Source organism: Lissotriton helveticus, chromosome 10 (assembly GCF_964261635.1).
Source record: "Lissotriton helveticus chromosome 10, aLisHel1.1, whole genome shotgun sequence".
NCBI lineage: Eukaryota > Metazoa > Chordata > Amphibia > Caudata > Salamandridae > Lissotriton > Lissotriton helveticus.
The window spans coordinates 41,051,146-41,076,972 of NC_136071.1; the positions used below are offsets into that span (position 1 = coordinate 41,051,146).

General features: G+C 43.7%; 1 protein-coding gene across 3 annotated transcripts in view; it reads left to right on the forward strand.

The window, feature by feature from the left end:
- The window catches only part of SLC38A5 (solute carrier family 38 member 5), a 414,747-nt gene that overhangs the window by 364,902 nt on the left and 24,018 nt on the right, over positions 1 to 25,827 (forward strand). For all 3 annotated transcript variants that reach the window (XM_078664699.1, XM_078664701.1, XM_078664700.1), the window contains one exon: positions 14,794 to 14,931. In XM_078664699.1, the coding sequence (XP_078520825.1) occupies positions 14,794 to 14,931 (138 nt within the window). The remainder of the gene's footprint in view (positions 1 to 14,793; positions 14,932 to 25,827) is intronic.

Here is a 25,827-nt window from a genome sequence, read left to right on the forward strand (position 1 = left end):
CCGCAAGACTGGATGGTGGCGTTGGACTTGCAGGATGCGTATTTTCACATCCCCGTCCTGCCGGCCCACCGGCGTTACCTGCGGTTCACGGTAGGCCACGAGCACTTTCAGTTTATCGTGCTCCCATTCGGCCTTACCAGCGCCCCACGGGTGTTCACGAAAGTGATGGCGGTGGTCGCAGCTCATCTGCGCCGGTTAGGGGTTTCAGTCTTCCCCTACCTCGACGACTGGTTGTTGAAGGCGGGCTCGCCCCAGACAGTCGTCCACCACCTTCAGATGACGGCAGACCTCCTGCACGAGCTGGGGTTTTCCATCAATGTGCCGAAATCACACCTGTGTCCCTCTCAAAAGCTCCTTTTCATCGGAGCGGTTCTCGACTCGGCGCAGTTTCGGGTTTATCCTCCGGAACGGCGGGTCCGGGATATTCAGGCTCTGATTCCCATCTTTCAGCCGTTATCCCGGGTCTCGGTCAGGTTGACGCTGCGGCTTCTGGGGCTGATGGCCTCCTGCATCCTTCTGGTGCATCACGCCAGGTGGCGGATGCGGGCTCTGCAGTGGGACCTGAAGTTTCAGTGGGCCCAGCATCAAGGCAACCTATCCGACCATGTCCTGATCTCGGAGGGCACTGCGAGACAGTTGCAGTGGTGGCTTACGGACCGCGATTGGGTCAGAGGCAGATCCCTCTCCCTTCCCCAACCGGAGCACGTAGTTGTGACGGACGCGTCCCTCCAGGGCTGGGGAGGCCACTTGGGAGAGGCGGAGATCAGAAGCATCTGGTCTCCGGCGGAGTCCCGGCTCCATATCAACATGTTGGAGCTGCGGGCGATTCGCCTAGCACTGAAGGCATTCCTCCCCTTTGTCAACGGGAGTGTAGTGCAGGTGTTCACGGACAACACCACCGCCATGTGGTACTGCAACAAGCAGGGCGGAGTGGGGTCGTGGACCCTTTGCCAGGAGGCCCGGCGTCTCTGGCAATGGCTGGAACGTCAGGGCGTGACTCTGACGGTTCAACACCTGGGAGGTTCTCTGAACGCCAGGGCGGACGAACTCAGCCGTCGGTGCTCGGTGGATCACGAATGGCGTCTGAACTCGGACGTGGCGAAAGGCCTCTTTCTGCAATGGGGAGAGCCTTGGTTAGATCTATTCGCCACAGAAGAGAACGCGCAATGTCATCAGTTCTGCGCGTTGGAGTTTCCAAGACGGCACTCGCACGGCGACGCCTTTCGGCGCGAGTGGAGCTGCGGTCTATTGTACGCCTTTCCGCCTATACCACTTCTGCCCAGAGTGCTGAAGAAGATCAGGCGCGACCGGGCCCAAGTCATCCTTGTGGCTCCGGACTGGGCTCGAAGGTACTGGTATCCCGAGCTACTCAGCATGTCAGTCGGTCCCTCGATCCGCCTGCCCCTTCGGGAGGACCTTCTGTCGCAGCAGCAGGGGACGGTCCTCCACCCGAACCTGTCCAGTCTCCACCTCCATGCGTGGAGATTGAGCGGCGACAGTTGAGGCCATTTGACTTGCCTCCTGAAGTCTGTGATGTGATTCTGGCAGCCAGGCGTCCCTCCACAAAGTCGGTATACGCCTGCCGGTGGAACAGATTTGTGGCATGGTGCACAGCAAAGGCTGTGGATCCCCTTTCTGCCCCTCTCTCCGAGGTTCTCCTCTTTCTTCTCTCTCTTGCCCAGCAGGGCTCTGCTCTGGGCACTATCAAGGGCTACCTTTCTGCCCTTTCCGCCTTCTTAAGGCTACCTGATCAGCCATCTTTGTTCAAGTCCCCTATTGTAACGAGATTCTTGAAGGGCATCACGCACATGTATCCACCTGTTCCGTTCGTGATGCCTCAGTGGGACTTGAACCTGGTTCTGACTTTCTTGATGTGCGCTCCCTTTGAGCCGCTTCATTCCTGTCCTCTCCGTCTTCTGACTTTAAAGACGGCCTTCCTGGTTGCCATCACCTCTGCCAGGAGAGTGAGTGAGCTCCAGGCTCTTTCTGTAAAACCTCCTTTCTTGTCCGTTCATCCAGACAAGGTGGTTCTTAGGACTAGACCTTCTTTCCTGCCCAAAGTAGTTTCTGCTTTTCACATCGGGCAGTCCATCACCTTACCCTCCTTCTTCCCGCCTCCGCATCCTTCAAAAGATGAAGAGCGGCTCCATCGTCTGGACCCAAAACGTGCGCTTTCATTTTATATGGATCGCACACGCCAGTTCCGGGTGGATGACCAACTGTTTGTTGGCTACGTGGGTGAGAAGAAGGGAAGGGCGGTACAGAAACGAACCATCTCTCGGTGGGTCGTCCTGTGCATCAAAGCATGCTACTCTTTGGCTCGGAAGGAGCCTCCTGTTGGGCTGAGGGCACATTCCACTCGGGCCACGGCGGCTACTACTGCCCTGGGCCGGGGAGTCCCTTTGCAGGACATTTGCCAGGCGGCTACGTGGGCCTCGCTGCACACCTTTGCGAGGCACTACTGCCTGGACAGTCAAGTCCGGAGGGACGGCTTCTTTGGCCGTTCGGTCCTCCAGGATTTTCTGGTGTAGGATTGTATTGGTTCGCAGACCCACCACCGGGGTTGGTATTGCTGGGGTATCTATTCTAAGGTAAGGAATCTAATACTAACCTGTTTCTTTCAGATGAACAAGTTACTTACCTTCGGTAACGATATATCTGTAAGAAACAGTAGTTAGTATTAGATTCCTTACCGCCCCACCCATCCTCCCCGTTCTGCGAACTGATACCTAGGGTTAAGGACTTCGCTTTCAGGGCCCTAGTTTCAAATGGCACCAGTGTTGGTTCTCACATGGCTCTGCGTGTTCTGGCGCGGAAAAGCTGTGTGCAAAGAACTGACGTCAGCGCGCGGAGGCGGCGTCTATATACTCCAGCGACGTCATCACGGCGCACGACGCCGACGACGGACGCGGAGCCGCAGGGGACGCCTGCAGACGACGCCTACCGACGCGCAGGGGTACTGCTACGCAAAAGTTTCCGGATCCAGACTGACGCCTGGGGATATTCTATGGTAAGGAATCTAATACTAACTACTGTTTCTTACAGATATATCGTTACCGAAGGTAAGTAACTTGTTCATTAGTGACCGAAGTATCAATTTTTGATACGTCTCAGTTAGTAAGACCCAATACGTGTTTGCAAAAGATAGTTCAGCTTGCAGCTGCTGTGGAAAATATATATATATATATATATATATATATATATATATATATATATATATATATATATATATATATATATATATATATATATATATATATATATATATATATATATATATATATATATATATATATATGAATATATCTCCAACAAATGAGCTACAACGCATTCCATTGGAACGCGGTCGTTACAACGACCACGTTGTTACAAAGCGAACTATTACATTGCAAGTCGTTACATTGACTTCCTGTAGGGGGCGCTGGATTTAGGAATACTATTCCTACTCCAGTTTGTGCAACAGCCGGGATGGTGTTGGATTGTAAATCCAACACCAGCGCCACCACCCCCCCACCCCCACCCCACCCCCCTCCACAGCAAGTCGTTGAAAAGACTTGCGATGTAACGGTTGGCTTTGTAACAACGCGGTCGTTGTAACGACCGCGTTGTCATGGAATGCGTTGTAGCGCATTCGATGTAAACAATGTCTCCCTATATTTCTAACGAGGTCAGCATTTGGTTTTGTATGTTTAGGTGGGTTTCTGCTGATACCGGCAAGAGGCACGCCCTCTCGTTCTGGAGCTCCGTGTGATCAGCAAGTGGAGGAGCACACCTCGGCGCCCCCCCTAGCAGAGATACTAACCAACTGGTGTGTATTGGCGCGAAGGGGAGAGAGGAGGCGGCATTGCGCTGCCTGATAAGGGCTCATGTGAAGGTAATGGCCGAAATAATATACCCAGGACCTGTGGTGAAGTGCAGGAAGCGCCAAGCAATTGGGGGCACGAATGTGAGTCTGTTGTCCCATACATTGGTATACGGGACCTTGTGGACTGCAGGTTCCATCAGGCAGTGCTCCTGAGAGGTGCAACGCTGTTATTTCACTCACCTGGAGGAGGAGGAGCCAAGGGACTGCTGATAAGGGAGTGGTCTTTGGAACCCTGGAAATGTTATCTTCGTGTGGGACTGGCACTGATGACGGCCAATGTGGCCAGAAACGCGTCTGCCATGGTGTTTCACAAATTTCAGGAAGCGACTGCATAATTGCCAAAATAAATCCTTCATCTGAGCCCGGAGCGAGTGTCTCGCTGATTTCTAACGAGGTCAGCATTTGGTTTTGTGTGTGTATATATATATATATATATTCACTGAAAAAACATAGGTTTCAGGAGTTATATAGTTAGGAATTAGCTTTTAAAAAACCTTTGAAATTCACTCAAAAACTATAAGTTTTAGTGGTGTTATAGTTAGCTGGACATTTTACTCATACAAAACCATTGAAATTGCTCCTATATAGTTAGTTGTACTAACTATATTTCGCGCACCCGCAATCCACTGCTGATGATGTCACATATTAGATCATTCATGACATGGTCAGTGACATCACCGATGACATCTCAAATGACATCACTGATGACATCATCCAGTGAATGTGGTTTGCTTCGTTATTTAAATATGCATTATATATATAGCAATTTGCATTGAAGAATAAGTGGATATATATAAATAAATATTTGGATGGAGGATTTAGTAGCAGTGTAATTGACTGTTTACTTGACCAATTTATAATGTCTCACTAAATATAGTGGATAGTGACTAAACTGTGTGAATATCTGTATCACTTTGTCAGTTGTTGTGTAAACTGATTCTACAGTTGGTTACTAGCTATGTGAAAGTCTATATTAGTTATTGATTAGTTAACTGGGTATTTGTATGGGAGTGTGAAAGTGTGTGTGGTTCAGTGGGGGGTGTGTGACTGTCCAAAGATGTGTGAATAGTTGATTCAGTAGATATATGAAGTTAAAACTACATGTTCTAACAGTTGTTTGAGTGAGTGAATATCTTTATGGGTGTGGTGATGAGCAAATATATTTCTCAATGGTACAGGTCCAACAAACTAGAAAAATAAAAGGCAGTGTATGTGTCAGTTGTTGTATATAAATAAGTATACATAAGACACAATGATTGTGTGAGTGACTGTATGGATCACTGTATACTTGTAATAATGATTTTATAATTCACTAAGTATGACTTACTATCTAAATGAATAGAAGAAGTGGTGTTTGTATAAGTGTTTTGCTAAGTAAATATGTAAGTATGATCCATTGTTTGCATAAGTGAGTAGGATGACTTCATATGTGAATAGGATGCGTGCTGTTGTTTAATATCGATATAGATGTATAAGTATTTTTGATAGTGTTCTATTGTTCATTGACAGCATGTATGAGTGAATCCATAGGTAAGTGATTAGATGTGTGTAAACATCTATGAATAACTGAGTGGATTTTTAGATACTTGTATTGCTGTGACAATGGATTTAAATATGATACTCTGTATTTTACAAACAGTGATGAAAAATTGTAATAGTGTATGAAACGGTGTATGTGATTGTCACGTGGATGATGTCATCAGTGATGTCATCAGTGATGTCATTTGAGATGTCATCAGTGATGTCACTGACCATGTCATGAATGATCTAATATGTGACATCATCAGCAGTGGATTGCGGGTGCGCGAAATATAGTTAGTACAACTAACTATATAGGAGCAATTCCAATGGTTTTGTATGAGTAAAATGTCCAGCTAACTATAACACCACTAAAACTTATAGTTTTTTGAGTGAATTGCAAAGGTTTTTTATTATTTATTTATTTATTTGAAAGTTTTATATAGCGCGGATAAGATCTTCGCAGATATCAGAGCGCTTTACAAAGAGTAATACATGAGGGAGTATAGTCAGACAGATAAATCAATAGGTCAAAACAGTACAACTGGGTGGCTACAAAGCCAATCATGTGAGTAATAAAACAGCTAATACAAATAATCAAAGGGGTCAAACATGTAGTACAAATCGATGCAGAGTATTAACAGTGTCTGAGATAAAAGCTCAAGTGTATTTTGCCATGAGGATAGCTTTTACTTCATTTTTAAAGAGTGTATTGGAAGAGATAAGCCTGATTTCGGGCGGGAGTGAGTTCCAGATCCTAGGCGCCATTCCTGAGAAGGAGCGCTTATATGTTTTTTCCTTCCGGAATCTTCGAGGTTTCAGCAGAAGATTGTTTGTTCCTCTAGTGTTTCTAACTCCGCCAGAGATTGTCAGTTTCTGAGCGAGGTATCCGGGTGAGTTTAGGTGTACCGCCTTGTGTGTCATGCAGGCGATTTTCAGGTGTATTCTGGCTTCAAAAGGCAGCCAGTTCAGGGATTTCAAGTCAGGGGTAATATGGGAGTGCTTTTTTGACCCAGTGATGAGTCTCGCTGCAGCGTTTAGAGAAGCTCTCAGGGGTGCGGTTGTAGTTAGTGGGAGTCCGCAGAGGACGATGCTGCCGTATTCAATTCGAGGGATGACTAGTGCTTGTACTGCGGTTTGGAAGTCCTTGGCTGGGAGGAAGGGTTTGAGTTTCCTCAGAGTATTGATCTGGAAGTTCGCTCCCTCTGTTGCCTTGCTGATATGTTGCTGCATGTTGAAATTGGTGTCAAGTGTTATGCCTAAAGATTTTGCTGAGTCCACGATGGTCGGTTGGACATTGAGTGCGGTTAGGTGTTTAAGCCAGGTTTGAGTGGTGGAGATCTTCGCTGGAGGTGAAATCAGAAGGAACTCTGTTTTCAGGGCATTGAGTTTGAGATGATTATCGGCAAGCCAGGATTGGGTGCATCTGATCGTTGAGTTCAGGAGCAAGATGTCGTTGGGGGACTGTAATTTGAGATAAAGTTGGGTGTCATCGGGTTAGATGTGAAAGTGTACATTGGATGCTTGTAGCAAGGCGGTGAGCGGTTCCATGACTAGGTTGAACAGAGTTGGGGATAGAGAGGATCCTTGGGGGACGCCTAGCGTTACGGGTATTGGCGAGGACATCAGGTTGTTGCTCTTGAATTTCTGCGACCTGTTGTGAAGAAAGGAAGTGAACCACTTTAGAACAGTTCCAGATAGACCCATTCTAGCGTTTAGTAGTTCTAGTAAGTTCTCATGTTTAACGGTGTCGAATGCTGAAGAGAGATCAAGGAGGATGAGGAGGCAGGTCTCGTTTTGGTCTAGCATTTGAAGTGCGTCGTCAATTATGTGGTTCATAGCAGTTTCTGTACTGTGTCCTGCTCGGAAGCCTGACTGGTGAGGGTTAAGGAGATCAAATTGTTTAATGTGTTTAGTCAATTGTAGTTGCGCACATTTTTCCAGCAGTTTGGCGAGAGTGGGAATATTGGTAATGGGACGGTAATTGTTGAGATCAGAGGGTTCGGCTGTAGGTTTCTTTAGAAGAGGTGTGACCTCTTCTAAAGAAACCTACAGCCGATTTTAAAAGCTAATTCCTAACTATATAACTCCTGAAACCTATGGTTTATTCAGTGAATTTCAAAGGTTTTTTAAATGCTAATTCCTAACTATATAAGGCCTGAAACCTATGGTTTTTTCAGTGAATTTGCAAGGTTTTTTAAATGCTAATTCCTAACTATATAAGGCCTGAAACCTATGTTTTTTTCAGTGAATTTCAAAGGTTTTTTAAATGCTAATTCCTAACTATATAAGACCTGAAACCTATGGTTTTTTCAGTGAATTTGCAAGGTTTTTTTAAATGCTAATTCCTAACTATATAAGGCCTGAAACCTATGGTTTTTTCAGTGAATTTCAAAGGTTTTTTAAATGCTAATTCCTAACTACATAAGGCCTGAAACCTATGGTTTTTTCAGTGAATTCGCAAGGTTTTTTAAATGCTAATTCCTAACTATATAAGGCCTGAAACCTATGGTTTTTTCATTGAATTCGCAAGGTTTTTTAAATGCTAATTCTATTAGCGGATAACGTTTTTATATATTAAAACGTTTTTTAAATCTCAAATGCCTGCTTTGCTAACAGAGTTTTTAAGCACAGGCTCTTTTGTCTCTGGTGGCCATCTTGGGAGACTGCATATCAGAATTTTTTTAATGAAATATAAGAGGATTTGAGAAGTCACTCAAAATGTGCCCTAATTTTTCTTTCTTCAGCACTAATCATAATTTCTATGGCAAAATGGACCCTCTCATTTTGTTCCTTTGCAAATTAAATGTTTTAAGTGTTAACACTTTATTCCAATCAAGATGACTTCAGGTGTGCCATACTTTTGTCATAAGTAAGACTGTTAGCGCTCTAGTTGTTCTTTAGAACATTCTGGGACATTCTGCCATTGGGCTATAGTTGGGCTACATCTGGCTGATATTTGGGCTACATTTGTTTTTTTTTGTCTCTGGTGGCCATCTTTGGGCTACATTGGGCTACATTTGGGCTCTAACATATATATAGCCCAATGTAGCCCAATATATATTTTTTCAAAGTTAATTTTCGTAAAAACCACTGGAGCACATATCTTGAGACATAGCAAAGGCACATCGGGCTACCAGTCCCTACAATTTTGCCAAGTTTGGTGGAAAACCATTCAGCCGTTCGGGCTAAAAGTGAGTCCAACCGCCCTATGGAAATTAACATGGGGAAAACACGTTTTGGGACCCGCCTTTTATCTCGCCCCCGCTTGACGAATCCCCCCCAAACTTTCAGGGAAGGACCGGAGCGCCGCGAGGCAAAGTTAAGGAAAATTTCAGGAAGATTCCTCAACCGGCGCCAAAGTTATTCCCAATAGAATGTTGCGATTTCCCTATGGAAAACAATCCTAACTATATATACCTACTGGCTATCGCCAGTAGGTAATCTATATATGCATGTGTGTATATATTCATATATGTATCAATACATATATACACATACATATATATTTGTATGTGTATATATATGTATATATATATATATATATATATATATATATGTATATGTATATATATCCATATACATAATGGATATGTGCAGGGCACAAGGCCTGTAAAAGGAAGTGGGGGGACTAACCAAGTTAGTCAGTATGCAAGTGATATCATGGCGCGTGCCATCACAGCGCATGACGTTGTGGCGCTTGAGATCGCATGTGGCATCACAGGAAGTTACCTCGCTGGAAGTGACATCACATGAGCAACATCAGGTATTAAGACCTCACTCATATGTTTATCAGGTGTATCATGAGTACATTTAAGTGCATTATGAGATTTAACAAATTAGATTTTGCGTCGGAGTTGTGCCAAAAAAGTGTTGCAACCCTGACCCAAAATCTGGGCCTCAACTAGTACTTTTATTTTTTAAAAACCCTGCCACAAAGATTGAATACTATAATGACAAGATAACTTTGGACGGTAATGCTCTTACTGGAGAGATTTGTGTATTTAGTTGTCCTAGAAATGAATCAAAGTAGTATAGAAGGTCAACGTGTCTCCTGCAAAGCACATCATGTAACATCCAGATGACAGATTTTTATTTTATGTATATGGGTAAGTTGGTTACTGCTTTCAACACAAAGGTCATTTTGTTACATACAGTTCAAAAAATGTAATCCTTCAAAAATAACACAGTGAGCTATGAAGGACATGCAACTTCTACACCTTCTAACCCTGTATGTTGATTTACATACTTGTATGTTTTATAGTCATTGTACAATGTGTATGTTATGCAAAGCGCTCTGGCACCCTGCATTGGGGTGAGTTGTGTTATAAAAGAAATAAAATAGTGCTATTTCAATTGTTCCATGTGTAAATTCTGGAACAGACCAACACATTTGACATTCTTTCAAGGTATGCAATCCAGGGACTGAACTAAGTCAAAATCATACCTCTCTTAGAAGTGATAACACGCTGGGTGCTTTTGTTTCTCCTTCCTTGCATGTGCTTGTAAGAGTGAGGTTTCAGGCCGCGTCCAGTCAGGATACTGCTCACAAGGAGGCCTGATGGCCCTTAACTTCGGCATTTATCTTTGGCCCAGTTGGAGGTGAAAAGAAAAATGTCCCTCCACGCTGCCTGCAGGTTGTTGCTGGGAATGGAAAGCAGACAACGTGCAGGCGCTGCTGAACGTGCCCCGGTGTCTGAAAATTACACCAGTAGAGTTTCAGCATATTTCTGTGGGGCTCACCTGATTGGCTTGGTGGTCAGCGTCCACCCTGTGAAAATAGTGGGCGGACGCCGTGTACCCATGACTTGTGCCCTAGATATGTGTTTCTTTGCTCTTGGAGGCGAAGCAGATAGTTAACCACCAGAAGGAATGAGGAGACACCTGTATGGAAATTGCAAACCGTATTTGCTGTACATAAGTAAATAAACATATCTGCTTAAGTCCAATTTCAGGATGTCCTGTTACAGTTCAGGTCCTTAAAGGTCCTTAAACGAAGTCAGCCACAGCATTATTCAACAAGGTGGATTCTGCCATCTTTTTTGTTCTAAAGCTTTTATTGGGATTTTCACAAAATCAAACATCAAACAACAATTGGATATTAACATAGTAGGGTAAAGAGAGTACCCTATCATACATTATTAACAAGACTGTTGTATGAGCGTATAATAAGAGGTGATATAGAATATTGTCCGTAGTCTGGAAGATAAGTATGCTTGCCCCCGTAGTGTTCGAATAACTTATTCTTGGTACAATGAGTACAAATATGCAGGGACAGGATAACGAGGTGCTATATTTCATAAGGGCTAAGTGTTGGGTGTTACAGGATTGCACAGAGAGTGGTTTCCGTGGTAAAGATTTACGGTGGTTTGAAAGTAGTAAAGTCCGTATCTAATGGTTTGTATATTGATATTTTGGAAGCCTCCAAGGGAACTGTTGCAAGAAGATGTTATCCACTCCTGTGATGTACGAGAGCCGGATCTTCCAAGCACGGAATGAGACTTTTTTTGTGTGTTTTTCCAGTCCTAAGGGGTATTTTACATCCTAGAATAAGTAGTAGGCCTAAAAGGTACCTAAGTGGTGCATTTACGGACGTAAGGATCTAATCTGTCTGGTATAAGATACAACCTTTTTTCATTAGAGAGAATTTTAAATAATTTTATGCTGAGCTTCAACATTGTGGACCAAAGCGGTTTTAATGGTAGACCTTAGAATACCATATGTGGAAGGTCTACTTCAGCTTGTCACAGTTCCAAAATACTCCAGTAATCTCTTAGTTTTAGTTTGTTTACCATCGCAGAGTCCAAAATACTCTAAGTAGGAACATAAATTTAATTTGGGCTAATACTGGCATTATTTTACATTTAAAGGGAGACCTGAAAATTGACCAGCCGACTTGTTGGTCCGAGCCAACAATATCAGCTTCCCATTTAGTGATTGTGTTCTGCATCAATTTCAATGATTTGGGTTGCAAGTGTTTGTAGGCCTTTGAGACCAAGAAGCCATTCCTGTTTCAGATGTTTGTGAGATGAATGATGAAGGGATCCTTTTCCAAGATTGGTAGTTTACACACACGTTTAAGTTTTAGAAATTTGTAGAAGTCTAGATTGTTACCATTCTGAGTTCCGCATACATTGGACAACAAAAGCAGAATTTTATTGGTACCAAGGTGCTTGGTGAATAAGTTACCCGTGGATGAACAGTCAGTCCAATCCAAGTCATTCCTATCAAAAGTTATCCTTTTTTTTGGAGTTTTGTAGCTTAGTTTCACAGTTGTCCCTTCTACTTTGACGGTGTCCTTCATGGCATAGTTTATGATTAGCATCAGCGATGCTGAGAATTAATCTGGTGCCTTCCAAGTATTGAAGATTTATTTGTAGGTCAAGGCAGTGTACTGAGATATCTCTTTCAATGTCTAGACTCAATTTCGACGTTGTGGGACCCGATAAAAAAGTCTGAACATTTCTGAGGGACCTAAACAAAACAGCAGTGGTGTTGAGGGTGGCTTGCACACTCCATTTCACTTTTCCTGCAGGTCCTTCTGATTGGCCCGGTGGCCCAGAAACTCTGAAACTTTCAGGATCCGCAGTCCAGCAATGGCTGTATGTTTGTTCCTAGAGGGAAATTACACAAAGCGGCCAAAAAAGCTATAGGGAGCATTTCCTTTTACGCTTTTAAAATAAGAAAGGCATTTGAGCTACAAAGCTGCTGTATTTGTTTAAACCTATTTCTTATTTTGAGCAGGTCTCTTGATAATTATCTAATTGTTATTTTTTGAGAGATAAAAGATATAAAGCAAATGTTGTCTTTGAATGGCATTGGTTTATGCTTTGGTTGAAGAGAGTGTTCCTCAATTTTAAAGGTGTTTGGGGTCCCACACAGGAGCAGAACTATTAAGTATTAATAAATCTAAGCACGTTACTCTGATGGGCAACTGGTGTTACAGGTAAGTAACTGCTCCTTTTCTCACGCCATGGATGGAAAATCCTGCCAGAATGACTAAATGCTGCCAGCCTGCACATGCCCATGGATATCCAATCCACCAGAGAGGTCTCCTAGTGACTCCACGTGTTGTGTTCATTGGTGGTTAGGAGAATCGTCACTTTAACTAAACCAAGGCCACACAAACAATTGTGGCAAAACTGAGGAAAGTCAGTGCAGCCCGCACGCGCAGCACCTCTACTGCCCTTCATGATGTATGAGTACCAGGACGTCAGTCACACTAAAAGACACTGAGACATCCAACAACATGTTTCATTAAGAAAAAGGCCGGTCACGCGACCTTGGCGTATTGAGGTGTGTGATGGCCATTTGTCCAAGTGGAGACTGCCTGTTCCTTTCAAATTGCGAACATACTCATTTGAAGCAACATTTCTGGAAATATCTCTGTTTTTGGGTGCACTAACACTATTACAGATTGATGGTGTTAATTCGAAAAACGCACCCTATTCTAACTAAGTCCATGTGAGGTCGCAGAATTCAAATATAATTCATAAATGCGGATCCTTCTACGTCGTGTGTGTTCAAACGTACAATAGACATAGCAAGTGCCTCAGTATCGTATTGATAGCACAAGGGCGTATATTGATCAAAATGAATCCCAAGACATCTTCAGGTAAGACGTCTAGTTACGAGTGCTTAGCAAGGATGGTCTAAATTTGTCGCACCCAATAAAATCTGATACTTCTGGGTGCGATAAATTCCCCCTAGTCTAAGTAAATGGGGAACACCATGGGGATTACTGGGTGCGCTAAATCTGCTCACTCGGAATACCAGTCCCTAAGACACAAAAGTTTTTGCACGGGGATTGGAATTTTTCAGAATACTTGCAGTCTGACCATGAGAGTGACCAGGCCTTCATCAACCCTGTTCGCCTTTTAATTTGTTGTTTCTTCTCCATGATTTTGTCTCTGTTTTTAGTCATATACACATGGGGGTTTTCACCAGCAGATTCCATGTTTTTTGGAAGGCCGGTTTCATTTATCGCCACAATTTTTCAATATTCTCCCTGGTCTTTGTAACTTTATCTCAAGGCACTCTGAGGATCTTACTTGCTGGCATGTACAAAAATACCCAAAACAATAATTGAAATGAAATATATTACATTGACATCATAAGTGGCTCAGTGCGTAAACATTGGGGTTGTCTTTTATGCATGTTCTGCGCTACTTAATGGCGGGTGCGGCAGACTCGCTCACCGTGTGTGAGTGTGTGTATTAGCTGTGGTCTGCTACGTTTGCCATTGCACATTCTCTAAAAAAAAAGATAAAACTATTTTACATTGCCTGCCTAAATAAATATAAGTTTTTTTAAAATTAAATGAATGGATGGATAAATAGATGGAAACAGCGTTGTATTTTCACGTTCCCAAAAGAAAATATGTATAAAATGTTGAGCAAAAGGCTAGAATTCGAAACAGCGATTTAAGGCTGAAGTCTTTGCTGCATCTTAGATTATTCCAGTGACAGTCAGTTCATGTTCTATTCTGTGAGGCAAGGATCAGAAACTCTGAGTATCTGGCTCCATTCTCTTTCCCTCTTCATAGATATATTTTTCATAATCAGTCTTCTGCTTTGCTCATCTGCATCTGTTGAGAGCTTTAAGCTAAAAATTCCCAGCTGGTGTAGATAGTCATGTTCATTTTCTGCCTATTTTGTTCCATTATGTCCATTTTGTGTTTAGCTGTTTTGCAATAGCTACTTGAGACCTTGTTCCACAAGCATGTGGTGGTGTGAGGAGCAGAGTGATTGCAGTTTTTGCAAAAGAACAGTAACATAAGGTTGCCAAGGCAGTGATTACCCATACATAACTGTGGTGGCCAAGATATGGGGAGCGAAGGAACAAGATAAAAGATTAGCAGAGAACAGCAGCCAAACACATACCTTTATAAATTAGAACTTGTAGGAACATAAACAGCATAGTTTGGACACTTAGATACTTCAATGAAAGACTGAGACAGTACCTGTCTATTCCTGAAGTTTAGACTTCCCAGGTACCAGGAGCTTCTGCTTCTAGGCAGGGGCAAGGTGGTCAGTTCCAGAGAGCAGGCATGGATGTAGAGATGGACTTATGAAATGGCTGTCATGGCTAGAATAAGGTTGTATGATTGGTCCTTAAAGAGAAGATGCCAGGTATAGAATAAGGGATCTCAACGATGGTGCCTCCACATAAGCCACAGTTTGTAGGACTGATTCTGCCAGAAGCATCTATGGCATGAAAAGTGCCACATCTCTTTCCATTGTTCTGGGGTTTCTCTTCTGGCTTTGTGATCTATTTGTGATGCCATCTCTGGAATCGTGGTCCTGTGAATTTCTCATGTGCGAGTAGGATAGCTCGGGGTGGGAATGGAAGAGTTGGAGCGGACTGATGTTTTGTTGCGTTTTTAATAGTTATTTGTTTTTTTGTTTTAGGTGATGTATAAAAAGTTTCAGATTCCTTGTCCTATGAATGGAACCCTTGCTAGTGAGCCTCACAAGGTGCACTTTAATGGTCACAACATCACGGACGACGAGAGTTGCACTGCTAAAATATTCACCACCAACTCGCAGGTAAGAAACCAAGCTAAAATATTCACCACCAACTCACAGGTAAGAAACCAAGCTAAAATATTCACCACCAACTCGCAGGTAAGAAACCAAGCTAAAATATTCACCACCAACTCACAGGTAAGAAACCAAGCTAAAATATTCACCACCAACTCACAGGTAAGAAACCAAGCTAAAATATTCATCACAGGTAGGAAACCAAGCTAAAATATTCACCACCAACTCACAGGTGGGAAACCAAGCTAAAATATTCACCACCAACTCACAAGTGAGAGTCCAAGTTAGCTAGTTCCTAGAAGGAGCGAGGCAGAGCGTACAGGGACGTGCGTGAACAAATCAAGGGTCTGGCACTTTTCTGTTGCAGCCCTCCAGATAATGATTATGTATATTTTTTTATGCCATTTCTTTAAAATTATTAGGGTTTGGTGTGATAAAGAAGATATTTCTTTAAAAAGATACTGCTGCAATATAGCAGTGTACAAAGTTGCAGCTATTAAATCCATTTTAGCTCTTACTTGAAACTTGTGCGCATATTGTCGTTTTCTGATGGCACCATTAAGATGACCTTGTATACACATCCGTGAGTCGCCTGCCGTCTTTCCCATATGTCGCTGATCAGCAAAGCCCTGTTTGTACGAAATAGGTTTGAGTTTCTGTAAATATGGTAGGGACTTTGTTGGGGAGTCAAAGATCCGGCCATTTTTGAGCAGATGGGTGGGATGGGGGTCCTGGACAACTGGAAACATAATTTACCATGCAATCTTTACAACGACTAGCCTTTACAACGAGGTTGGTACCCTGCATGCGAAGTTACCACGCGTAACTTTAGCATGCAAGTTGTTCCAACGACTTGCTGTAGGGGGCGTTTTGTTGGACTGGTGTTGGATTTTTAAGTCCAATATCTTCCCCACTGTTGCATAGACTGGAGTTGGGATAGTAATTTGTACTATTCCAAAGTCCAGTGCCCTCGAAAACAAGTCGCTGTAATGAATTGTGTGCTAAAGTAACCAGTGGTAACGTCACACGCAGGGGATACTGACTACGTGGTACAGGCAGGCAGGGTAAATGCCTTTGGGGTTCTGTCATACAACCCCTGAGCAGGACAAATGATTTTGTTGGGTGGGAAGGGTGGGTTGCTGTGTTTGTGTGAGAGAGAGGGCGAGTTTTTTGTGTGTTGAATGGGTCATGGATGGAGTCCCCAGTGCTGTGGTTGGCACTGCCTGGCATAGTGAGAAACTGCCAGAGGGATTTTGTTATTGCCTACGCAGCAGTAACATCTGACCCATGAGGACATTGTGGTAAGTCCCGGCACACTCAACTTCAGAAGGGGAGAGGTAGAGGATGTAGCCTTACGGCTAGAGTCGTTGACCTTGGAAGCTGAGGAACCGGGTTCGAGTCTCGGCAACGACGCTCAACATCCTGTGATTCTGGGCAAATCACTTAATCTGCCCGTGCCTAACAAAAATTAATCTGTCCATCTGTAACAAAACTGGTGCTCATTTAAAGCGCTGTGATACCCGATGTCTCGGGTCTAGTTCGCGCTATATAAAACAAAAAAAACAAAAACGGAGGACCTCTCTGTGGTCTAGTAAATAAAAACAACTTTGTCACAGCTGCTGACTTTTGTGTGCACATTGTGGCGCACAAAGCTGAAGCCCTCCTTCACAAGTGCTGGGTAAAAGCAGAATCAGCTGCTTTCCATGTATCACAGGACTGAATGTTGTCTCCTGTGGCACATTAAACACCTTTACTGGGCCCTTGTCTCCTCCCAGGCAGCATGGCATCCTTAGCCATTCAGGGTGGAGCTGGGAACATGGGCAGGACAGCAAAGCTTTATTCAGTCTCTCCACCCTCTTGTCCACTGCCACCTGCCTTCGGGCCTGGGCACTGATGCTAGGACCTTAGGCCTTGGAGGTGGAGAGATGCTCCCCTCTAGAACCCAAGAAGAGTATGTAGTGCTGTGCATTTTCATTGGTCAATCGTTGCAATCTTTCCTGCCCTGTTGAAGGCCTAGTTGTGGTCCTGCAAGGGACATGCTAAGATGAGGCCATTTATGAGCAGCTGGGTGGGAAGGGGAGCTTGGGCAACACAAGAATTTCTGTTTTATGGGTAGAGAGGGTAGGATAGTCTGAGAGAGTTCCATGTGTGTGGAATGGGTAGTGGATGGGTTCCCCAGTGCCATAGTAGCATTCACTGGCATATGCGAGGGAAAAGGGGCATTAAAAACAGTAGCTAAAGCCATGCACCACTGACTGGCTTCTAAGTGAGAAACCATTAATTTCAAAGCAGTGGGCGGAAAATGTGGAAAATGGGACATCGACTTGACGTCTCAGGATGGGATACCAAAGCGGGATCATGTCAGTGACATTGTGTGTGTCTAGGTATCAGCTTGCTGTTTAGACATCATAACTAAATGGCAAGTGGACGCTTAGGAACAAAAATGACTATATTTTCCAGAAAGAAAAGCGAGCGTTTGAGGGCAAAGGTTGGTTTAAAGAACATTATGAAGTGGGATTTGGGGACTTAATTGTTTTGTTTTGAAAAATTTCCCAGACAAAGTGTATTTTTAGAAAACACACTGATATAAAATAACTACAGTCGCATAATATTTCACCCTGCCATATAAGTGGTGACTCATATTTGTTTGAGGACATGATGCTCTGGATGGTATTTATGGGTGCTGTGGGTATTGCATGATCCGCACTCACATTTGCTGCAGTGTGCGGTTTGGGGCGTAAGGTAAATGCATCTAAGGCTGCTGCCTGAACATATAAAACCTGTTTAACCTGATGAATAGCTGTGCCGTATAGGACCTGGGACCGTGAGATCTGGTTTTTTTTTATGACATCTGATCCATTTAGAATTGGCTGCATGTCAATGAAGTGAACTGAAAGGCGGAGGCGAAGGAAAACTATAGAAGGCTTTATACAAATGCATATATAGGCCTGATTTACACTTTGGCGGGCGGAGTAAAGGCAGTCGGGGTGGCAGAGGACTTCACATGTGCCACCCTGCATTTACTCTGTCCACCAAATTTGGGGGCCACCCCCGGTGGCGATCCGTCCGCTCTCAATTACCCCCCCCCCCCCTATTACAATGGCGGCGGGGACCGCGGCGGTCAGAAACACCGTCCGCTGCTTTTCTGCCGCGGTCGGCTTGAGACCGTGGCGTAAAAGCTGTAATATGGTGGCGGTGTCTATCAGACACCGCCAGCCATATTAGGATGGGCTGTGGGGTATGCCTTTCCGTGGCGGCAATGCTGCCACGGAAAGGCATGCGGTCTTTGCCTTGGGGGCCCGTTGCGATACCCCCCTGCATTTCCAAGTACGAAATGGCAGGCACCGCGCGGTGCCTGTCATGTTGTGCTTTGAAACGCACAGCATGCCTTTTTAGCATTGCGGCGTGCGATGCTTTAAGCACCGTCCGCCGCAATGTTAAAAATGCGGAGTGCACCCGCCACTGTGGCGGGTGCATCCTAATTGGGGGCATGGTTCCTCCACCCTTGTGGAGGACGGTACCAGCCCCAGACACGATGGATCGACCCCTGGTGCATGCCGGTCATTGGCAACTTTAAAAAGTTTTTCCTTTCCCAAAAACAAACTCCCAGAGCGGAAGCTTGTTGATAGAAAAAAAAAAGTAGTATTTATTTATTTATTTATTTATTCAAAGTTTTATATAGCGCGAACAAGATCCTTACAGATATCAGAGCGCTTCACAGAGACAGGGGCAAGGGCAACAGGAATGAACAAAATAATGGGAGCAATATAGTGGTCAATAAACATAGAGTAACATAGATAACAATAATGTACAGAAACATATCAAAACCTATCAAAATACAGTCAGGTAAACAAGTCATATAAATCCAACAAAGAGTAGCATATATTGGTCGATAGGACGAGAGTAGCGTAGTAGTGCCCCTCTAGGTAGTAGGATAGTGCCAAAGGGCAGGGTGACCAGAGATACAGCGCGATGCAGAGACTCAGTTCCAGTCTCTGTAATGTTCAGGAGATCTTGGCCAGAAGTATTCTCTTCACCTCTTTCTTGAAGAGTGCCGTGGAGGAGATAAGCCTCGTTTCCGGAGGGAGCGCATTCCAGATCCTGGGTGCCATTCCTGAGAAGGAGCGCTTGTATGTTTTTTCTTTCCGGAATCTACTAGGTTTCAGAAGTAGATTTTTTGTACTACGATTGGATCTCGACCCTCCTGATATAGACAACTTTTGCGCGAGGTAGTTGGGTGCTTTGTGGTGCACCGCCGAGTGTGTCATTATTGCAATTTTTAGTTGAATTCTGGCTTGAAAAGGCAGCCATTTTAGAGATTTTAGGTCTGGGGAAATATGTGAATGTTTTCTCGAGCCAGTAATGAGTCTCGCAGCAGCGTTCAGGGAGGCTCTTAGGGGTGCTGTTGTGGATAGCGGGAGTCCGCTGAGGGCCACAATTCCGTAGTCTATGCGAGGGATGACTAAAGCTTGTACAGCAGTTTGGAAGTCTTTGGCAGGGAGGAAGGGTTTGAGTTTCCTCAGTGTGTTGATATGGAAATTAGCCCCTTTTGTGGCTATGCTAATGTGCTGTTGCATGTTGAGCTTGGCGTCAACTGTGATGCCTAGGGATTTCGCTGAGTCCACGATAGTAGGTTGGACATTGAGTGCTGTTAGGTTATTGAGCCACGTTTGGGTGGTGGAAGTTTTCGCCGGGGGTGAGATGAGTAGGAACTCGGTTTTCAGCGCATTTAGTTTGAGGTGATTAACGGCCAGCCAGGATTGAGTGTTGCTAAGTGTGGAATTCAGTAGTTTGATATCTTCCGGGGATTGTAGCTTTAGGTACAGTTGTGTGTCATCGGCGTACATATGGAATTGAACATTGGATGCTTGGAGTAACAATACCCTGGGAGTTTTGTCCCATGGGTGGGGGCCATTTTTTATATTTTTACTGTCTCTCACCGCCAGACTCTAGGTTATTGAGTTGACTGTTGGAGACTCATATCATTTTGGCCTTCTCTTCCGAAGCAGGCATGACATTCACCCAAGAATCTGACAACATCACCGCTCTCCTTGTGTCAAGCCATGTGTGCTGTCTCTTTCAGTCTCTGCTGGATTTGGGGTTTTCTTTTGTGCGCTCTCTAACAGGATACTCCATACTGCCCCCCTTTGCTAGACCTCTTAACTGAGTTATCTTACCGTGTCCTTCTTTCTCGGTTGCCCAGGGTCCTTTATAACCGCTACTGTTTTTATTTTAAAACAGATGTTCCTTCATTGTTTCTTTTCCTGATCCTTAATTGCTATTATGCTGGTCCTGCCAGGGTATCCTTTGGCAGATTGTCATGTCCCTCTTTTTCTTGGATATTTATCCCCACACTCAAGTTCATATCATTCTCGTTGTGTGTTGTGCGTCCCGCTCCATCGGTTCTCCAGATCAACTTACTTGTGATTTCTCGATCCAACTTTGTTACTCTCTTATATATTTTTTGGGCGCTTTGCCTCATTTCTTTTCTATTTCGGTTCAGATTTAGGATCAGGCTTGACATGCTTACTAGATTCACCTTTCAGTGTTTCCAAGATCTCTCTTCCTGCGCTTTGTAAATCCCTCGTGTGTTATGGGTTGCCCTTGGTGTATGTTCAAAAGCCTACTCCGTGTTTTCCTAATTCTACCACTATTTTCTATTCTAGTGTCTTCATTTCTAACATGAGTTTGCTTTACCCACCTCATGGGGTTTCTAAATACAGATTGTGGGATTTTTCATGATTTTTTCTTTATCCTGCTCTCTGTGTTTTCTAGAGCCAGTTCCTTGTGGTTTTTGACATTCACCGCTGTTTGTCTTCTGGATCCTTGTCTGTATAATTCATAGATCCGCTTCCTTGTATTTTCTAGAACTCCTGCATCTGCATTTTGACCATTTTATTTCCTACAAGTGTTTTCTAGATTCTCTTGCATTTTTGCTGTAGATTCTTCTGCAGGTTTCTAGAGATCTGCACTTAGGACCATTCGGCCAGATTCATCAATGTAAATTCGGCTTGCAAAGGGCCAGATTCTGAGAATCCGGCCCTTTGCGAGCGCTATTTTTGCATTTGGGATTCTTCATCCCAAATGCAAAAATCGCAATTACCGAAATCGCTTAATTGCGAAGAATCGCATTTAAGGAATCTCAATTAGAGATTCCTTAAAGGCTATTCATGAACCTTTTTAAAATTGCGACTTCGCAATATGGGGCCGCTATTTACCGCGAAGTGTAACTTCGTGGTAAATAGCGAAAACTTAGAAAAATGCACTTTAGTGCATTTTTCTGAGTGGTATGTTACACACACACATGTCCTTTGGACATGTGTGTGCGCAACACCTGTGTACATTTGCATTTCAGGGGTGCTACAGGGTGTCCGTTGGACACCCTGGCACCCTTGAAATCGCTTCCTTATTTGCGATTCTCTAATTGCTAATCGCAAATAAGGAATGACTCCCCATTCATTCCTATGGGCCTTTGGCCCATAGGAATGAATGGGGAGTTATTCCTTATTTGCCATTAGCAATTAGCGAATCGCAAATAAGGAAGCAGTAGAAATCGCATTTAATTGTGCGATTTCTACATGAATCCCGTTTTGCGAGTCTTTAATAGCGATTCCTTAATAATCGCTATTAAGGACTCGCAAATTGGGACATTGATGAATCTGGCTGATTGTCCTGCACTAGGTGTAAGGTGAAGGGATTCTACCAGGCCTCAGACAAGACTAAAAGTCTTTCTCCACCATGATCACATGCAGATGAGTGACTTGAGAAGCGTGTGTTGTAAGTGTAGTTCATTGTTACCTTCCACAGAAGCCCCTGTGGAAATACCAGAGTATGGGGTGGAAGTGTTGGAAGGATTGTACTTTCAGTCTGGGCATAGCAAGAGTCTGCGGTAGGGGAGACTGAGGACTACTTGTGCAAGAGAGGCCGAAGTGAGTAGTGTCTACTAAGGGTTTAAGCCCTTGAATACTCTCTGTGCGGACATTTCTACCAGCAAAGTAAGGAAATACAGCTGCAAGGACATAGGTGATGGCCTGTAGCGACATGCTATTACTAACTGAGATGTTGGGAGAGAAAGCAGAACACGTGTTGAATGTGCGGAGCGCTGGCTAGAGAGTTACAAGATTTTTTATGATGTGTCTGTTGAGCAGTGTCAATAAAGAAATGACAAATACTGCAATATTCCCGTGTCAAGAATGGAAGAGGAAGGGCGGAAGATAGCCGGAGAAGAGCCTGTAATCAGCATTTACCGGTAGAAGTAGTATTTGCATTGTGTACATTGCAAAAGGAATGGGAGATAAGATAAACATAAAAAGGGGCAGTTTGAAGGGATGGGTGAACATCAGCTAGGCAGACCGCAGCGTGTGAGGGAAGGCAAGCAGCACAAGATACAGCAATCTCTTTCACCCCTTCTCTTCACTTTCACAATTCATGTATTGGCATATATTTGTGGTTATGTTCTCTTTGTCTTAGTGCAAAAAGCATTGACTTTAAGTGCATGAATAAAATGTGACTCCTACCTTCAGACCCTCTGTCTAGTCTACTGCCCACAGGAGGGTTGTCATAACTCCTGCTCTGCCCTATCTTGGATCCCTTTCAACTACAAACAGTGGAGGTGCCAAAGACTTCCTGCATCCATTCCTCTATTGTGATCTCCTGCGCTGCTTCACCACCGTAGGCCAGCAAGGCATCTGCCTACAATATCTGGTACGTTGGTCCAGAGCAAGGTTGATAAATCCTGGACTGATGAGACATGTTTGTGGAACCTTGCTGCATAAAGATAAATCAAGTAGCAGGGAAGGACATTAGTATTTGTGGATAAATTATAAAAAAGAATCCCAGTACTAGAAGAAGATCTTGGCGATGTAGATAGAGGCAAAAGGATGCCCAGGACTGGATAGCACGGAATAAGATGATAACGTTTTAGAGATGCTTCAAGTTCTAAAGCCGGAGGTTGACCATCGAGATGGACATCAAGGGCCCAGGGACGCTTCAAGCTCAAGAGATAAACGTTGCAAATAATTTTTATAGTGGACTGTCATAAAGATGGCACAAAAAATGGATTCTCTCAGAAGGTAGCATTAAACATCTACCTGCCCAGTTCTCTGTAGATGATGCAAGAGTTTTAAGTCATAACCTGGCTGGTTGCAGTGCTTGTTTACCCGGCTGTTTGATTATTGTAATGCTAATTACCTTAATAAGTCTAAACTAATGGCACTTGCACATTACTGTCCCAGAACAGCATAGCAATTAGACAAGATTCAGTTATAATGGAAACACAAATACTGCTGCACGACGTTGATAATAAACAATAAGACGTCATGGAAAAGTAGCAAATGGGGCTATACATGTTCAAGGAAGTCCAGAGCAGTCCAGAGTGTGATGCAACTTCTGTATGACTTTAAATGTGCCAGACAGAGTTCTAGGTTGCCAATGAATTAAAATATGTTTGCTCCATCACTTGTCCTTTTTAGGTCGAGCCTAGGCAGCTCGCATGCGCTGTCTGCAAGACCTGTTGTTATCTCCTCTATCGGCTTTTGGCATGCCCATGAATTGCTATTTGTTCGTTGTTGTGCCATTTAAAAATACAGGGTTTTTATTGGTGCATTGGGTCATGCCCATGCGATTTCACTCATTGTTTGCTTGCGATAGCCATCCCAATACGTCTGCAGTTCCTCCTGGTCATCCTGTTCTGCCTTTTTATTTTGTAGGCTATCAACATTGTTTTAGGCTTTCAGGCTGTTTCATGGAGCAATGCTCTGTTCAGCACCTGCAAAGTGGCAATTTCTGCGGTAGATGTTGAGCTATGCCAATAGCTCTAACTAAAAAAATGTGAGACCTATTGTATTTCTAATGCTTGTTAAACTTGAAAGTGGGTGGAGGAGCTATCATTGTATCTCCTACTTGATGATGTAAGTACCGGTTGTCCTTGTGAACAGTTTGGGAAATTGGTGGGAGAAAAAAGTCTCCCCGTAGTCTTTACCACAACAGTATAGGCATCATCTGGAGTCAAAACATCTCCGTGCTGGCTACCTGGTGACAACCACAACCTGTGTTGTACAACTTGTGGTGCAAAGAAGTTTATTTCAAACTATAATGTATGTTCGCGTTCGGTTTTATTCAATGTCTCATTCTAGATTGTATAGGTACACGCTTCAATTTATAGCGGGCATCTAATTTTTTGCAGATTATGTGGATCTGAAAGCAGAACGACAGATTACCAGCTAATTAACTTTATATGCTTACTGTCATTGCAGTTGAAATTTCTATCACCAACTTTGAGTGACATAAATAAGTATAGCCCTGATGAATGAATAAATGAAATACCTATGCTTGTTATTGCAAATGTATATACTTACACGCAGCCATATTTTACTGTAGTGTTATTTCTAAACTGAAAAGCAGATTTACATATGTTTCTTAAATTGTTTTTAGTATTTAAACACTTTTGAATTGTTATTGTTTTATTAATTGTAAAATTGTTGAAAAACGATTTTTGAGTAGTGGTGCAAGATGTTGGCCTCAGTGGTAGAGGTCAAGGGTCGAGAGAACATTTAGGACTGGCACAAGATGTTAGCTAGGAGGATGGAGGACAAAGGCACAGAGGCGCTTGCATCACCAGAGCTGAATGTTTCCTAAGGAGGGCAAATATCGAGAGAAGTTTCCAACACCACCGTATGGTGTTGAGCATGGCAGCGGTGCACAGTAGTACAGAAACCTTTCTGGGACTGTGCCAGAACATTGAAATAAATGTTAAGGTAACGCCTAAGAGCTATTTCCGTCACCAGACAGTGTAATGATGGTTCCAGGCAGCAATAAAGTAGAACATTCCTTACCAAAGTAGCAATGTATTTGACTTGGTGATTCAACACCTTTCCTCAAGTCTTATTTTTTGACTAAGAGTAACATGTGTACATGTTGTTGGTTCTACTCTTTTAGAATGGTTTGGATTGGTGAGAGAAGGTTCTGAGGCCTCACACCACTTTAGTTGGGAAAAGGATCACTTTTCGACCCTCTGGTACAATGTCCGCCGGCTACTCCTGGAAATGCGCCAAAGCACCGTAAGCCCTGGGTCACATTGGTTTGACCTAATTGGGTCATGAAACTTGCCTGGGCAAACACATCTCTACTCAATGACCTTTCTGTTATGATCACTGACCATTGAGAGGTTTACCTATTTCAATCTATCGAGTACCTGCCAAAACCAGAGAGTCAGGGTGCGTAAGTGCGATGGAGAGTCCTTTGCAAGTGTCTAAATGACCAGATTAAGAGACTAATTGGGTCATTTAAACACTGGTGAAGAACTGCCAGCCATATTGAGAGATCCCTGCTTACCTTGGAGGTGTCTCTTTACCAAAAGTGCACTGATGCACTTTAGGCTAAGATGAACACATCCCCACATCCGGCGATTATCACCACCCTTGCAACACAGTTCCCAGGCTACTAAGCTTAAACTCCTGTGGCTACATACGACTATACCCGCCGCCAGCGCAGCCTTTCATTTTGCTAGATTTTCACACAAAACGCACCGCAGAGTGCCCTCCTGTTTTTGTGTGTCAAACACGACCAGGACCGGGTTGGAATTATCACCGGTTCCCCGACTCCATTTTACCCGACCCGTTTACAGCCCTGAAGAGTCACGGGTTAACACCCTTCTTGACGAAACACGTGTCGGCTGGTTTTCTTGTTCCAACTACCCACCCTCCAATAAAACGACACAAAAAGAACATGTTTGTGCGACTCCATCCTTGTCATTTGTCTGTGATTAATTATATCACACACACTCGTTGTGTGCACTGGACCTTGCTTACATTAAGATGAACACTGCACAGGGTGCCATGTTTTTGTGGCCAGCTCAGCATGCTTTTTTTTAGACAAACCACCATAGGGAAGTTGTTTCCTAAA